The sequence below is a fragment of the Aulonocara sp. 'chitande type north' Nkhata Bay genome, linkage group LG16 (assembly GCF_057382095.1).
Source record: "Aulonocara sp. 'chitande type north' Nkhata Bay isolate Kocher_YH1m ecotype deep benthic linkage group LG16, A_spYH_male_GT1.1, whole genome shotgun sequence".
Taxonomy (NCBI): Eukaryota; Metazoa; Chordata; class Actinopteri; order Cichliformes; family Cichlidae; genus Aulonocara; species Aulonocara sp. 'chitande type north' Nkhata Bay.
This window is the reverse complement of record NC_141359.1, coordinates 23,739,542-23,757,586: the sequence shown is the minus strand read 5'-3', so window position 1 is coordinate 23,757,586 and position 18,045 is coordinate 23,739,542. Positions and strand designations below refer to the sequence as shown.

At 40.0% G+C, this 18,045-nt stretch overlaps 1 protein-coding gene across 4 annotated transcripts in view; it reads left to right on the top strand.

Moving 5' to 3' along the window:
- Positions 1–6,198: 6,198 nt before the first annotated feature.
- Positions 6,199–18,045, top strand: part of osbpl6 (oxysterol binding protein-like 6) — a 45,529-nt gene continuing 33,682 nt past the window's right edge. For 3 of the 4 annotated variants that reach the window (XM_086267829.1, XM_086267830.1, XM_086267827.1), the window contains exons 1-2: positions 6,199–6,495; positions 16,384–16,632. In XM_086267829.1, coding sequence (XP_086123955.1) covers positions 16,483–16,632 — 150 coding nt within the window. In that variant the 5' untranslated portion in view covers positions 6,199–6,495; positions 16,384–16,482. Of the gene's footprint in view, positions 6,496–11,111; positions 11,250–16,383; positions 16,633–18,045 lie in introns of those variants that run through there. The other variant, XM_086267828.1, reaches the window with a different exon arrangement.

Sequence of the window (18,045 nt, the reverse complement as noted above, 5' to 3'; positions counted from 1 at the left end):
GCGTCGTCGTGCACGTCATGACGGGATTTTGAAAGCGCAAGTAAGATTAAATCTTCGCATTTAACCGATTAATCGGTTCAACAACAAAAAAAATACCACACTAATATATAAATAAATAAACGTCCGACTTACTTGTTTTCTTTGTGTGTTTTGCTATTTTTTATTTTCGCATTTTCTAGCCCAGATCTGTTATTGAAAAGCACAATTTTTGTATGCTGCTGCAACCAAGTGGAGAATATTGTCACCTTATGGAGTCACAATTACTGGACTCTCTTTGCCATCCCACATGCCTTCACTTCCCACACACTATTCACGCAGGAGGCCTTCAAATGAAACACTTTTTAATACTGACATGGTATTTTGACCATGGTATGCCTGCCACGAAGCTTTATACTGCATACAAGTGTGTATATATATATATATATATATATATATATATATATATATATATGTGTGTGTGTGTGTGTGTGTGTGTGTGTGTGTGTGTGTGTGTGTGTGTGTGTGTATATATATATTACTCTTACATGTTCTTGTTGGCTTTTAACCAGGATCTTAAAGTGCAAACTTTCCTGTTACCTCATGTCAGTACAAGTGTTGGAATGACAATAAATGTGGGGGTATGTGGGGGGCGGTTCCAGCTTATTACACAATTGCACTGATTTGCTGCTGGGGACTACATCTCAACAGTCCACCTCTAGATGTTTACCAGAAATTTGCACTTGGCGTTGAGGCGTGACATGTTTAAACCAGCCTGGTGAGACCGTCATTGATCTGATTGTAGAGGAATGGCGCTGCTTTTTCTTGTGTTGCTTGTATCTTTAATTGTTTGTGTGTGGCGTTCGTGTTGTGTTGTCTGTTACCTAGCTTCCTGGACGTCGTGTGCTAGTTATTCATGTAATACTTGTCTTCACGTTATGCTTGCTATGATTCTATGTAATTAGTGGGTGTGCTGAAATGTTTCTGGAAGTGTGCTTTGTTTCTTTTTACTACTCAGCAGGGTTTTCCCTTTTTTAGGCTGCCACTGGAAATGATATTTTATAATAAGATTTTTTTCTTAATGACTTGCCTGCTTAAATAATGCTTAAGTCTCACATACAATTTGGGTCAAATTTGACATTCAACAGTAAAAATCCTCTAATATGAAACTGTACAGTCCTTGTGTGTTTTTAATGGGAAGGTGGGGGTACCTGATAACCCTGATGAAAGCCACAAATGCATTGGTCAGTCAATAAAGTTGTTCCTCTTCCCCTAAGTGTTGTTGGAGTTCCTGCATTGTGGAAAGTGGGGGACCTTGACAGTGTCACGATACGTGTTCCCACAACATTTGCTTGTCCTGCAGTTTTATGTTCTCCTTAGGCTTGTGAAGTCTTCCTGCATGTAGTCCAACTTCCCGTTGGTCCAAAGACATGTTAGGTTAACTGGTTAGAATAAAGTGCTGTATGAATGTACGGTTAAAGTGTGGCTTGAAAGTACATGACATTTGCACGTGCAAGCACAGTCCCCTGCAATTTAACCAGATAATCTGAAAATAAACAAATGACTGGAAGCTAAATGAGATCATGGGAGGGGTCATAATTATGATGATGGTTATAAAAGCACCCGTGCTGCCATTTCGGTGAGTGTGGGAACCACATGTGCAAATCCCACTGGCAAAGTTTCCTACCACTACTCTGAATCCACAGATTAGTTTGCAATAAACAAGTTTGCAAAACACACCACACTCCACTGTGTCCATTTCACGCTTTGTCTTTCCAAAACATGTAAACATGAAGACTCAACACAATAAGACCCCAGCCCAATGATAGAACTGAACTCAGGACCTTCTTGCTGTGAGGAAACAGTGCTAACCAACCAAGGGACAACTCCCACTAGGTCATTTTTCTTTCCAAGCTCCATACATTACCATGACCTGGATGACAGAGAACCTACACAGACACAATGCTAACCACTGCCCTATAATGGTTCATGTTTTATGTAAAACAACACATGTGATAACTGGCATTTTTCTCCACAAACAAGTGGTTTAAAACCTAGTAAAATCAACTCTTGCTCTCTTAATCTGACCTCTCTACATTAATTGAGGATTTTTATTCCATTTATTAATGTCAGCTTATTTATATATTCTAAATAGATCCATGGTCCAAAATTTGGCATAGACACCTATTGGCTTACTCTGAAAACATGAAATATAAACTGTATCAAGGGGTTAAATTAAGAAGGCGTTTACACCTCTGTCGCACGTATTCACATTATGTCATTGTTTTGTTCCACCATCTTCTTCTTTTTGTTTGCTCCCTCATCACCCTCACTAATTAGTTCATTAACTAATTCCGCAAATTTCTTAATAGTCGTGGTCTACAAGGCTGCACAGGTTAAGAGGGTGTAGAGCACGGGGATTAGCACAAGCATCCCTCAGGTTCACATGGTTCTTATTCTGCATGTGTGATTGCTAATCTTAAGTGACAATAATGCATGCAAAGTCAAACACCCAGGAATAGAGGATGTTTGGCGGTCCATTTGCTAGTAGAATAGCAGAGGAGACACGCACAGTGCATATTAGTTTAGGTTTCATTTCCCCTTAGAAAACCTCTCAACTTAGCTCTGCACAGAAAAAGTGTGAAAAAAATCCCATGAGTGTACAAGCTTCTATGTGACTGACACTGGCACCAAACGCTAATGAGCAATAAAACAAAACACACAAAGTTGCTTCTTTTTTTTTCATTTGAAGCAGCAGGCTTATTCGGGATTAGTTTCACCAGCAAGATGAGTGGCAAAGTGTTGCACCGTGACGTGTACAAATGATGCAGGCTAATTAGAACCGACATCCACTGGCTGTTGGAATCAAATAACCACAGAAGTTTAATCACTGCGATTTCTTTCACTGGTCTTTTAAAAAAATCCATGTGACCAGAAAAAATATTATCTATAGCCTAAGATTAATATATTGTCTAAAATTTGAGTTCCTCAGGAGATGAAGCAGATTTGTTAGCACGCTAAAGCTACCAACAGGCTTTCAAGGCACTCAACACTATCTGACAGATATATCATAGTTATTTCCAGTTTTATCTGCAGCTAACTGGAACATCCATAGGACAGAGCTACGTGGACTCTGCTAAAGTCATCATTCTGTTTACATAATGAATGAAAGTCCATCCACCTTTGACCCTGCTATCAAGAAAACCATCTGGGAGATTGCAGCATATGCTTGTCTTGGCCTTTTGCTTTACTAGCCTCTCTCAGGGATTTATTTATTTATTTGGCTAGAAAAGGGAATCTTTTTCTCTCTAGAAATGCAATTTGTATGTCTTATTTCATAAATTCTCAATCTTGTGACTGTGCACGTGCTTTTAGTTTCACCCTCAATGTACTGTGCATTATTCAGTCAAGTGTTGCCAAAGATTAATAAACATAAAGGTGCAAACGTGACAATTTTAAAATGAAAAGCCAGCTGGTAATTTATTTGGGCCATGATAGATCGGATGATGTTACTGTATGTGTGGTAATAACAGGTTATTTAAAAACCCTTTGTCCACCAGGGAGCACTGTTTTGTTTGAGTACAATACCTTGAAAATAGTTCTTGCAATAAATAAATTGGAAACATTTTCCAAAATATGTCTTTGTGTTGTGCTTTTAAAAATATTAATTTAGGTCAGATATTCAGAGCCACAAAAATCCAGATTACAAATGAAATGCCTGTTTTCAGAATTTTAATTATTGATTAGTATTTTTTTTATTTTAAACACTAGTTGTATCCACGTTTTAAGTGTTTATTAATACTTTTAATAAGGAATCTTTTTTAATTTTTCTCAATTTGTTTTTTGTTTTTTTATGTGTGAAGCACTTTGAGCCTGCATCAACTTACAAACACAGTTTGATTGGTTGATGGATAGTCAGTGTATTTTTGTGTATATAAAAAGCTATGTACATCATAGATGATAAACTCTGTGCACATTATAACCATGAGTCTTATCTTCTATCGTCTTTACATCTGTTATTTCACATACCCTGTTTAGTTATTGCACATAAGTCTAGCCTGTGATTGTAGCATTTTGTCTGCCATTTATCTACGTCATTGTTTTTGATGTTCGTCTGAATATCTATGAGTGAAAATGAAAAGTTCAGTATTTCCAGATCTAATGTACCACGACATGGACAGAAAATACTCTGATGCCTTAAACCAGGGGTGCTGAAACTGCAGCTCCAGAGTAGCGTTCAAACGTGAAAAAAACAAAACAGTAAAATATGAAGAAATCTGCAGAAAGAAAATTCCAAAACAAGAACCAGATTGTTGTTGACAGGTTGAGGGCTGATTGCTGTTTGTAGCCAGGGTGACCAGATGAACTGCACTGCATTTTTATCCTTTGTCCCTCCTCATCCGACATATTGAGATCATGTCCCACGTTTTGATTCTTACAAGAAATATGGCTGAAAAACATCAGTGTGAAAACCCAAAGATGATCAGCAGACAGAAAAGCAGCTGAACTAACAGTTATTAAAATAGAAAACAGAAGTACACAGGTGGACAAAGACAATCACATAAGAACATAAAGATGTGTTTAAACTTTCAGTAAGAAGTTTGGAAAAGTGCATTTCAATACAATGCAGATGATTTGCCCTTTTTATGTCATCGATGCCAAACATTTAACCTCTATCGTTTACGTGTATCTATCAAGTCAGAGCCAAATGAATTCAAGTTTATTTATATGGCGCAAATTCACAGCAACAGTGACGTCAAGGTGCTTTATACTGTAAAAACCGCAACAATCCAGAGACCCACCTGTGAGCAAGCGTTTTGAAAAAGTGGGGATGAAAAACTCCCTTTTAACAGGAAGAAACCTCCAGCAGAACCGGTCTCAGCAAGGGGCAGCCATGCACTGCAACTGGTTAGGGGCGTGAGGGGAAAGAGAAACGAAAAACGAGAGCATATGGAAACAGGACAAAGCACAGGCTAAAGGATAGAGGAGAACGGCTTTAATTTCATACTGCAGTGGTGTATGTGGAGAGTGAAAAGGTGTGAGTGGAGAAGTGCTTAGTGCATCACATGAAGTCCTGCAGGAGTTTCAAAAAGGAAAGTTTTAAACCAAATCTTTAAAGTAGAGAGGGTGCCTGTCTCCTGAATCCAAACTGGGAGCTGGTTCTGCAGTCGAAGGCTCTGCCTCCCATTCTACTTTTTTAAACACTAGGAACCACAGGGAAGCCTGCAGTCTGAGACCAAAGTGCTTCATTACTGTGGTGTAATCTGAGGTCAAGACTTTGTATGTATTTCTGGATTCAACAGGGAGCCAATGAAAAGGAGACAATATTGGAGAATAATGATCACTTTCTCTTCCCTATTAGTACTCTCGCTGCTGCATTGGAGGCTTTTTAGGGAACTATTAGAATGACCTGATAAAAATGAATTACAATAGTCCAGCCTAAATGCAATAAATATTCAGTTATACTATGATACATGGTTTTTCTGCATCACTCCAGTAGAGGATATTTCAATTTATGGGGGGATATTGGGCAAATGAAAGAAAGCAGTACTACATGTTATACTTGTTTGATGTGCACACTGAAGGAGACATCCTGATCAAAAATGACTCACGGTGTTACTGGCAGTTAAGATAATGCCATATATAGCAAGTATCCAGTTAGTTACCATGTTTTAAGTAAATTTGAGACTACTTCTCAGACTACCTTAATCTACTTGGACAAACAAAGACTCATAATGAATTTCAAAGTAGGCTTAAATATGCTAATAGATATTTATTCCTCCATTTTTACAGTATATGTAACATATATAATTGTATAACTCCAACAAAAACGTGTTACAGTACTAAAGTGCAAAGTTGAAGTATCAAATAATCACAAATACCTACTGCAGAGAAGAATAAGGTTCAAATATTTTAATTATTTTTGATTATTTACACCTATCAGTAATTTTAATACCAGCAGACTGACTTTTGTGGCTCAAAAACACCTCTACTAATTTGCCAACGCCAAAGCTCATTCATTCCTGTTTGCTTCCCATTGGCTATAAAGCTGCAACCACACAGGGTCACGCTTGCATGCTTGCACCACCTCGTCTGTCTACACTCCGGCCCTGCTCCGAGTCCGAGCTTAGTGTGACTCCATGGCCACGTTTTGTGCGCAGCCACCATTCACCGGTATTTGATCCATTCCGGCGATTTCTTCCCGCTCAAAGCCAATCTTGCTGCAGGGAGGAGCGAGCGGAGTGCAGCTGAGCGGAGCAGAGCATCATCACAGCCCGCATTCAAGAAACAGGCAAACACAGCACTTTCCCCCCCTTTTTTTAATGTCACTTTCCATCACGTTCTAGCCTACAAGTCTACAAGTCGTTAACACGAAGAAGCAGCTATATCCCATGTGGACACATATGGAAGCCGCTTGTCTCTGAGGAACTGGGAATCTCTGCCCAGTCAAGGGGAGACCCGCTCAATTGTTTCCTGCGCCAAGAACTGTAAAGACATGGTCATCACACGACATCTGGGGTAAGGACACCAGCTTTTCTGTCCCTCTTTCACAGCAGCCTCAGTGGCCACATTAGAGCTCACATTAGAGGAAACTATCGCGCTCCAGCAATGCCGTGTTGGATTAGGACGTAGAGCCTCTTCTTCCTCCATCCAGCCGCTCTCTCTCACACACACACGCAGACCTCAGCTCTCATCCTTTTGTATTTGCATCCTGAGTGAATCACCAGTCAGACATGACCACCTAGCCGCTGCTGACTGAGCTAACTGCTGCTAGTCGTTACCACACGGGGATGATGATGATGATGATGGTGGTGGTGGTATTATCCACGGCTCCAGCACATCATCATCACCACATCGTGATGAAGCCCCCCCCCCCCCCCCAAAAAAAAAAAAAACAACAACACACACACACACACACACACACACACACACACACACATAATGAAGCATTAAAGTAGCAAGGCTGATGATGTAGACGTAATGCGTCACTGACATTTTTACCTTTTTCACTGAGCTCCATGCTTACTGCTCCAGTCCCATTTAGACTAACTCCATGACATGCTGGAGCATTACTTAACAACACGACCTCCCCCCTTCATAATCTCCTTTACCCCACTTATTGTGCTGCCAGTGATGAAACTAATTGAGAGTTAGCCAACTTCTGGTGCCAATGACAGGACGGCTCCACAATCTAGCCTCCTTTTTTACCCCCAACTGAAGGTCAGCCAGTGACTTTGCAGCTGTTTAAAATAGCCTCCAATCACATGAATTAAAGAGCAGCAGAGGAGACTGGGAGATCTCAGTGCATCTGTAGTTTTTGGCTGACATGCCTTCTTGAACAGGGGGTGATTATTGATTCTTTTATATACAGTACTGCTCGCCTCTTCCTGCTGAAGGTGCCCCCATACCATTTGCATTATATCCTTGCAGAGCATATATGCCTTAATGACTGATAGAGGGATTGCGTTCTGGTTATTCCTTTCTATGCCAAGCAATTAACGTAAAGTAAAACAGTAATTACACCGACTGACTCGTTAAATTAGTTAAGAAATGCAAGCAGAAAGTTGAGGGTGAGTTAAAGCAGTATTCAGACGGTCTGATGACTCATGCACGGCCATCCCTTGTGTTTGCTTTAATGAAGGGTTTTTGGTAATTACCAGCACGCAACTTGTTTATTCTCTCTTATTAACCTCATTTGCTTTGTTTTGTTTCCTAGAAATAGGGTGTTTGGTGTCAAATTGTAGGGATACTGTTGAACTGGGATTATGGAGGCGTTTAAGTCAAACATCTAAAGCTAAATGCTGCGTTATCTCAAAGGGACTTTATCTGAATCACAACATTATATACAGTAGTTCTTAAGACTATTGCACTGTGTGATACCCAGGTCTACCCAGGTGATGTAATATGCAGCGTTGAGAAACCGGCTCTGTCCAGTTGGGGCTGTTTTTTAAAAAACGTATTTGTAACAAATCAGACAAAACTACTTAGTTAGCTGCTCATTGCTTCCAGATGTCGCACGAGATCTACGTCCATCTAAATGCGCAGGTAAATGTTCAATATCGACCGCCATGCATTATTAGTCAGCTGTAAACTCAGACACCACTTGTCCTCAAAGACCCTGTAATGTAATGTAATATAAGAACACGAGTCTCCCTTTGTTGGCTCGCTTTAAATATGCAGCAGTGAGGGGGTGGAGGGTATCAGTGGACTTGTTTTGCTATAGCGTGCTGATCAATAATGCGATATTCTGTTCCTTGAATGTGGTGACAAAACAAACAAGCATGTCCTTCTACCCCTGTTAGGGCGCTGGTACCATCACACTTCATCGTATTACCTGTTTGTGACGAGCGGCGCCCTTAACGCCTGTGTGGCTTTGCGTTTAGTGTGTTGACAGCAGCCAACGTGAAGTTTAAAGTGACTTTGAAATGTGTTCCAGTTTTCACTGGTTTGTTTAGTTCTGGGTCTTCCTGTGGTTGACATATTGAGTGTCTTAGGCTCAAGTTTGCTTTCTTCATCCTTCTCAGATCTCACAGAGCAGGGCGCGAGATAGTGGGATTGCCTTCTCCCCCTCAAAAGCCCTGTAGTGCTCTTCTCGGCTTGACCTCTATCAGAATGGATGATAGCTGCTCCTTAATTTGTGGGCCTCTTGTTGATCTCTGATGGAGACCTGTGGCTTTGTTCTCGCCACCCTGACTAGGAGAAAGACCCTGCAGGCTGTAGGAATGTGCATGTTACTCAAGGAAACTGTTGTTATTATTGCTGGTGCTGTAAGTTTGCGGTTTCCTGAAACGAGTCAGTTAGTCACTCTTTTTGTTGTGTTTCGTTCCCTTAAGGTAAGAGAGATTATAGAAGAACAATTCAACATAACCTTTGTTATCCTGTGTGCTGTGACTGCATCAGCAGATTTCTTGCACCAGGCCTCAAACATTAAAAGAATGAAAAAACTGAACTCAGTGCTTAAATGTCACTTTGTACTGCCCGAACCTCAGAATTACACTTTTAATATTCCACCAGGGAAATTTTTGGTGTATGTAATATTCAGTTATACTATAAAAAAGACAAGATACTTGGTTTTTACATCTTTACTGAGCTGCCGTATCTGTCAACTGCCCGAGCAGTGACTACAAATCCTGCAGCCTATCTGCTGATAGTCATGCCACCGTGAAATCCCCCGATCTTGCCTGATCCGTTTAGTACTTGGACATGGAGACTGTCTGTGAAAACCAAGTACCAGAAGTCTTGGGATTGGTGTGGCTCAGGCAGTAAAGCAGGTCCTCCAACAGTCAAAGATCGTTGATTTGATCCCCGGCTGTAAGAGTGTCCTGAACCCAAAACTGACACCTCAATATTTACAGCATTGTCAGCAAGGGTAATGACCACTCTGTAAGTTGTATATATGTTATAAATACACTGGTATTGTAGCCTGTATTGGCAAATTAAACCCTTGCTTGCTTTATGCCAAATAATTAATTTAGCTTGTTTGTTCAGCTTGTCGTAAGTGTCCCCAGAGGGTAATGAGCACCTGTTGATGGCGCTGATCTTAGGTTAAATTATTTTTTCCGCATAGAATTTGTTTCAAAGTTTTCATCATTGCCTTTGACTGTGAAATCCCCTCTCCTGAAACTCAGTTTCCTTCCTGGAGCATGAAATGAGATGGAGAAAAGTTTTATGTGACTGAGCATAGAGTGCATTTTGGAGTAAACAAGAGAGATGGGAAAAGGCAAGTTTTGGGGGTTTCTTCTCTTTTTTTCTAGATAAGTGTGTAATAAGTGTGTAATACATCAGCACAGAGGAACAGACGAAAAGGTACAAAAATGCATCTTTAATTACTGTTGCCCAGCTACCATGCAGTGCAGGTTTACTTAAATAAAACAATATATATTGGCACTGGTGCATACATATATCTGTATTCATAACAAACAGTATCATGCAGTTGCTTTAAGGCACTACTCTACCCATTTTCCTAATCAACTGTTGGTTTAACCAAAGACTAAACCTGCAATAAATAAACAACTGTTTAAGGTTTTTAATATGTATTCTCCATTATTAGTAACCATCTTACTTATCATATTAAGAGTTTTTGTGTCTTTATCTTTAATGTGTGTATTTATTATTGTAGATTGTAGCTGATAATGATTTTTCTATAGGTTTTAAAGGTCAAACTACGGATGGACATTACACACCACCTTGGGTATAAATGCTGTGGTCTGTGGCATGGTTCATGTGCCATACATTTGTCTATAAACATAAACTAGAAGTAAATAAAAATTACGGATCTGTTCATAGCACATCTTCATGTCATCGGTAGAAGAACTATCGCTCTGATGTTTCACAGGATCATTCAGCGGCAAAATGTCCTTCCATTTTTTAAGGTTCGGTGACGTTTCTCAACTTGAGGCATTCAGAAAATGTCGACAGAAAGACCCTCCCAGCTGCTTACAACTGCCTCTTTTGTTCCTTTACATGTCTAAAAGACAACTGAAGGATCCTCTTTGTCTCCTAGGATCGGAAATCTTAGAAACCACAGTCCATTATCTGACTTTCAGACTTTCAAACCATACTATCACAAGGGGAGGTTAAGGAGGAAATTGAGTGCACATATTCTTTTGTAATTATAAAAAAAAACAAAAACAAGGAGCCTTTTCCCTTTGGCATATAGTGTGCAGTGTTTGAGTGAAGTACATAGAACAGTATAGTTTTTATTGCGGTCTCACTCAGCTCACTTCTATTCAGTTTTATTGCTTTAAATGGGAAACGCTGAAGCACAGCGGAAGCAGATGCTCATCCATCATCCATCATTACACAGAATATAAGCCATCAGGGCCGTAAAAACAATAAATGAAAACAAGGAAGATGAAACCAATAAATAGGAAGGAGTTTATATAAGATTACATTGGCTTCTTCTTGGAGCATCTTTGTAGTTTATCTACATAAATACACCAAACAGAACTGCACATTTATAAAGATGCTATAGTGTTTGGTTTGACTTTGCAGAGATCTTGACCAGGTGCTTCAGAGGTGTTCGTCCTGTCTGCTTAGAGCTGCACCATAATCACAGTGACTGGATTTAGAACAATAAGCTCATGACTCATCGGACGTTCCTCAGCACGATGACTGGCTTTGTGTGGCGCAACGCTGCCGTCCGTCTAAGTCAAACAGACATTTATGATGCTGGCACCTGCATTTTCTTGTGAACTGAAAGCTTCGGTTAAAGCCCCAAACCTGCTTGTTGTGTCTCTGAGCAACGGGCTTACCAAGAATGATCCGATTCAGTACGTAAATGCCGACTCTTCTTTTGTTTGTTTTTGTTTGGCTTTAATAAACAGAACATTGAATTCATGTAGTCAGTGTTGAAACTATATCTTCTGCTGAAGTGAAACAAATGAAATGAAAGCTCGGTTGCATGCTTTCACTTGACTTTTGCTTCAAGGTCAGCAATTGTTACTGCAAATGCTAACAAACTAGAGCCTGCATGCTCGCAGACTAGCAACAATATAAAACTGTTAAACTTACACTCAATGTGCTCATCACTTTTGCTTTCTAATTAGGTCAAGGGGATTAGATCTGTTAAATAGATGTAAGTGGAATACGCTATCTGGATGGATTTAGTGCCGTGTACTGTAGCTTAGAGCCTTGGCTGGCTTAAGAGAGTGCAGGATGATGACGTTGTTAAAGGATCTGAATAATAGATTACAGTGTGTGAGTATGCTGCATGCTTGCTTGTGATCGTGCAGAGCTCCTCTGTAGAGTCTGCATTTCCTTGGCTCAAGGGAGAGCCTAGCAGAAACATCCGGCAGTTAAAAACCACAGGTTGCTCCAGAGTTGAATACAGTATCTATGAGCACCATGCTGACTGTGCCGTGACACTGTGTCACTGGCTGTGGCAGGAATTGATAACCCTGCATTTACACACAGTTTTCAGAGGAGTCTTTGTTATTGGTAAAGTTTTTTTTGTATAACCAGTTTTGTTTATTTGGTTTTCATTTCATTATTAATGAGAGATATTTTAGTTTTGTAGATTTTAATAATCAATTTTTTAAGGTTTCACTCTAATGCTGTGTGTTTAAGATTATCCTACAATATAAATGTTTTAGTCTCGCCTGATTTACTAGATATGAGCATCATCTGTCTATTTTGATTATTTAATAAGGTCTTCAGCATTTAATAGGTTGATCTAGCTAAATTAGATAATAAATAAACAGGCCACATTACCGCTGTTTGCTTTGCGTAAATTTGGCAACCTCTCGAGTAGGGCTGGGCTATATCGTACCGTTCACGGTAATACCGGTGCAATGTTGGGCAACGATAGGAAAATGAAACATGGCGATAGAATATGGGTAAAACGCGCATGCGCAGTGCCCATGTTTACATATGCACATGGCGGAAAAAGCATGGCGGCGACGCAGAATGAGAAGAGCGAAAGTGGATCGTTGAATGAAACCATGAACCTGAACTGGTTTGTAAAAATGCTGCAGCTTCACTGGTGTGGAACTGGTTTAGCTTTCGTCCGTCAGATACACAACAAAGCACTATTTTTGGTAGAGCATGCTAGCGGGCCGTCGTTATTACCGTGTTGTTTGGAAAATACGGCGCACTTAAAATCAATCCTTTGATTTTTCTGAAAGTCGACAGAGCCCCTTATAATCCCGTGTGCCTTATGTATGAACTCTGGTTGTGTTTACTGACCTCGAAACGATTTTATGTGCACGGCGCTCGAAAATCTGTCAGATGTTTCAGTACGACTTTGCTGAGCTACGAAGCCGCACCGCTTGATGGATTGTGGGAGCGTTACGGCTATCGTAGGCGGAGCCTCGCGGAGTGATACGTGCTGCGCTTCAACATAATGTTACCGTATTGTGTGTGTATAAGCTCTTTTTAAGTGTTGTGGATGTTATACATGGTTATGCTGAGGATATGTCGGCCAGTTTCCACTGGAAATGCCTTTTGGTTAAACTGTCAGCGAGGAGTTTGCACTGTTACGTTTTTATATAACTTTAATGCACATAAAAACAGCTGCTTGTTTCAGTGAAAATACATTGATGGTTTTTTGCACTAATAAAGTTGAGGAGTTGTAAAGTATTTTGTCTCGTCTCAATTATATCGTCAGTTATATCGTTATCGCAAATTTTCAAATGTATATCGTGATAAATATTTTTGGTCATATCGCCCTGCTCTACTCTCGAGGTCCAAAAGCCACATCGTCAACACTGAGGCGCTTGATAAAAAGAGATATTTGCCCTTGTAAAAGTCCAATAACATCGTCGGTGTCAAGTGTCTCAGTTTCTCAGCTGAACAGTGTTTGTTTTCTACTGTCTTGCGATCGATGTATGTTTTAACAGTGGGACCTCCAGAGAGCTCAGACAATTACAGAGCAGCACTGCAGGCAGTATTATGGGTGTCAGCGTGGCGCAACACAGTGCCATGACTAATGGTGAAAATGAGTACACCCTGCTGCTACCTGAACATAAGGTTAACCAGACATTTTGAATCCAATATAAATCTTTCTCCGCCTTCACTGTCTGATGTTTTAAAGGTTACCTCACTGGACAGTGTTCTCTTGCTTGTTTGTGTGTTTATGAGGGTTTATACAGTTTTAACTGGTTTGTAACAATGCAGATAGAGCAGATGTTTTCCTGTATTGATTTGATGTCCTCTTCTAAATTCAATCATTATGATATTTGTAATTAGATGTTTAAGGATTTATGTCACAGTCTTATGGGATGATCTCAGTCTTGTGGAGGGGAGGCAGTGGTTGTAGTTGACAGTTAAAAGTGGTAGTTGCCACAATTCCTAAATTTAAACAGAGTTCAGTCTAAGGAAGTACAAATATATAGTTTGTCCCTATAGGTTAGAATAACGATCCACCAGTTGTGAAATTCTGACCAACATACCAATATTTTCTTTTTTTCATACTGTTTTAGTTCCTGTTTGGTCTCCATAGTAACAAAAAAAAAATACTCGTTACAAAAATACAAAAATAAATGACCTTTTTGAACATTTAGCCCATAGGTGTCAAACTCTGTCAAATTTGGCCCGCAGCCTACTTACATTTGGCCCGCAAAGCCATACCAAATTACTATCAGAGCTGGCCTACTGGTATTATACAGCTAATATATATATTGTTTAGTATTAAGCTTTGCTTGTTCCATATTCAGTTTTTCAGCAAGACGTGTTTGAGTCCATAAGAAAAGATTCATTCTTATATCTGGAGGAATAAATATATTTCAATAAATATTAACGTTAGCCCGCAACTTTGTTTCAGTTTTGAATTTTGGCCCACTGTGTATTTGAGTTTGACACCCCTGATTTAGCCCATCCGATAGCAATGTGACAAAAAGATAAATAAACAGATAAATACATTTAGGTCCATAATTTATTGGGCAAATATACAATTGTTCTAGTTTCGGCTCTGTACACCAGCACAGCAGATTTTAAAACAACAGCTGTTGTTTGCTTAAGTCCAGACGTTCAGCTTTCATTTAGGGAGTTTTACAAAATTTTTGTCATTAACTGTTTAGGAATTCCAGCCATTTCTAAACACAATTCCCCATTTTTGGTGGTTAATAAATAATTGGACAGTTTGTTTCCAGATGAGGAGACAAAAATGCTCATCAGTCAGTTTTGTTATTTGATGACAAATAAAGCAGACATATCTGAAGTTGATTAAAAGTGTTGAATTTGTCACGGTTCTGCGTCAGTGACCCAGTGTTTTGTGTATTGTTATTGTAATTTGTGATTTCTTGTGTTTAATATAAGTTTTGTCCAGTGCCTCTGAGTTAAGTCTGTGGATTTCCTGTTTTACTTTGAAGGTCTGTCTCGTGTTGGTGTATTCTGTTTTGCTCACCTGGTCTTATTTTGCCCAATTGGTTCCAGCTGTTCCTCATTCTCCCGTCCTGCTTGTGTATTTATAGTGTGTGTCCTTCAGTCCTCGTTGTCCTGCCATTCCTGCCTGTGTGTTCCGTTCACGTGTCTTTTCAGTTTTGTATTTTACCAACAATAAAGCTGAGGTTCTTTTTGAGTTTATTTTTGCCTCCATGAGTCCAGCTCTTGGGTCCTTTTCCTGCCTGCCTGCGCACAGACCATGACAGAATTTTGGTCAATGTCTGTTGTGTTTAAATGTTAGAAGTTCTGTATAAATAAACTGACTTGTAACTTTTCATTGTAGTTTCAAATATAAGGTCCGAAGGGGTATCAGTGGACATGAGGGATGTCATCATATCCAGAAGCAAACTAAATATACTAATCAGAGAGACAGCAAAAACTTTAGGAGTGGCCAAATCAACAATCAGGTGCATTTGCAAAAAGAATGAATGAACTGACGAGCTCAGCAACACCGACAGGTCTGAAAGAGCACAGAAACTAAAGTGCATGATAACAGAATTATTTCCATGGTTATTACAAATAACTTAACAACATCCAACTCAAGTTGTACTAGAATGATGGAAAGAGGAGAGAAAGCATTCCACATGATCTGTTATGGTGGAGGTAATATTATTGCACAGGCATGTATGGCTTCCAGTAGAACCGTGCCACCAGTGTTTATTCATGATGTGACTGCTGATTGAAAGGGCTGAATGAATCTCTTCTCAGATTCAGTATAATGAACCAAAAAATAATGACCAGTGGCTGAAGCAAAGGTCCCGACAAAGCATGTCAAGGGAGTAAACACAGCATTTGGTGATATCTGTGGGTTATGGATTTCAGGCAGTCATTGACTGCAGAGGATTTTAATCCCATATTTAAAAGAATTCTGAATTGCTTCATTTTGAGCCCCTGAAATCCACTGTGGAGGTGTACAGAGGGAAAACCAGAGTAATTGATGTCTTTGTCCAGCAAGTTATAAATGTAACTGTATTGGCGAGTGACATCAGTAAATGACATCACATTTGCTGCTATGCCAACATCAGTTAGCGCTGACTATTTATATATTAGACCATTATTGTGGCCAGTCCCTAGTTAAAATTGAAACAGTCAGTTTATATATCTTTGGATTTGTGACAATTGATTATCTCATTAATTAACATGAAGTAGGAATGTCATTAGTTGCAGTCCTCATATATAAGTTGAGTTTGGCTTTCAGATGATACAGTGAATAATAAAGGAGTAATCCTGAGTGGCGCTGGTCTCATAGCCAACATAATGAAAGGCTTATTCAGTAATGCACTTGTAATGAGAAGAATCTCATGCTTCAAAGAAGCGCTCCGGGTGTCTCAACTGAATATCACTGAGTGAAATTTACATACTGAAAATGATGGAGGATATTTTTCGAAAGCCTCAGAGAAGCCAAGATGCTAATTTTAGTCACAGGCCGTGTGATTTACTGCCTGCTATAAGCAACCGAGGTGTGGTGCAATGAGGAAGCTGAAGTGCATGTGCTAGTGTAACTTCCTCACTCTTGTGTTTCAGATGAACAGCAAGCAGTGATCACGAGGAAGTGTCAGAGGATGCCCCAGATCTGCGGGGCCTAGTGCAGAGGGAGGTCCACAGAGCCGCACGGTGCCCACAATGTCTCACCACCAACACTATCAACAGCGAGGCCCCCACAGCCGCACCATGAGCTCTGAGGAGAGGAGCTCTACGCCGGTGAACAAGATCTCGACGCCAGTCCACAAGAGCACCTCCTCCTCTTCCTCCTCCCAGCGCGACAGCCGGCAGGTAATTTTCAGGCCACGGGCAGAAGAATCCATCTACAAATAGATTCCAGGGATGGCAGGACTTTGAATGAATGCAGCTTTAGCGGAGGTGGAAAAGGCAGGAGGCAACATTAGTTTGGAGTGCTGCAGTCTTCTATCAGTGTGACTGTTTATGCAAGAAAGAAGAGCTATGAGGGAATGATGAATCATGAAATATTCATTCAGCAGTTTTAGCTTTTGTAGCAAGAACAATCAAAGCTATTATAATGCACTGACATAATTAATATCAACTGCCATCATACAGAGAAGTTAGGCATGTCATGTTAAACTGTTCGTGACTTGAAGATGTGCAGAAACAGGATGTTTTTGCTTTGTTTTGTTTCCCTTTTTTTCATTTAAAATAAAGCCAAGTGTATAAACTCGCATTGCAACGAGATCAGCAGGGGAGGCTCCATGTAAACATGAAACCTCCATAAATACAAGTGCTGACAGATGGCTGGGTAGATGAAGAATTTTTAGTCAAGTTAATCTTAACCTCTGTCAACAACAGCATGTGAAATATGTAGCATCCTAGCATATCAGAAACCAACATTTTGACTTCTTTCTTGAAATACATTTTTGACTTTAATCTCAAAATTTAGACTTTCTCAAAAGGATCAATAATGTGGCCCTAATACTCTGTCGTAGAAACCCCTTCAGTGGTCTTACAGCCAAACGCTTCATATAATTAATCAGGTTTTGTAACCCACTTGAAGAAAATCAGCGATCTTGGCTTGAGTAGCTAAATGCTATAGGCTGAATCCCTGTCTGTGTACAGTTTAAAGATCAGCGCTTATGTTTAACTGATTAATTAACCAAAGATGACTTAAAGCTTGGGGAAAACTCTTCTTTGGTAGTGATTATAATTTATTAAGATCCAAAAGTTGGCTGATTTTCAGTGTTCGTTACGCGGACTGGTGAGCGGTCGATCGGCCACATGTATGTCTGATTATGATTATGTTTCATACATGTGGAACACGAGCACAGTAGCATAGGCAAATACACACAGTTGCAGCCGTACGCTAACATGCCATTAGCATGGAAGTTCTTCGCTGTGAGTGAAGACTTAAAGTTCGGCAATATGAACGGGAGGGGGACCATTACAGAAACACTGCTAACAACAAACCTTCTCAGACACTTAAATCACCTTGAGTCTGTTGAACATTTTAAAGAAGCTAACAGGAAAAGGGAAACATTACCAGAGCTCAGAGCCAGCAGCAAACTGGGAGCCTCGGTATGAGCAAAGGATCAATGGAGCTACGAGGAAAATTATCGAGGGAAAACAAGAGGGGGGGTGATGTTGTCGATTCGTTTTGTTTTATAAATCCATTGCACATGCTTTTGTTTGGCGCAGTAAAATATGACAGATAAAGGGTTGGGTGTACAGCAGCACATT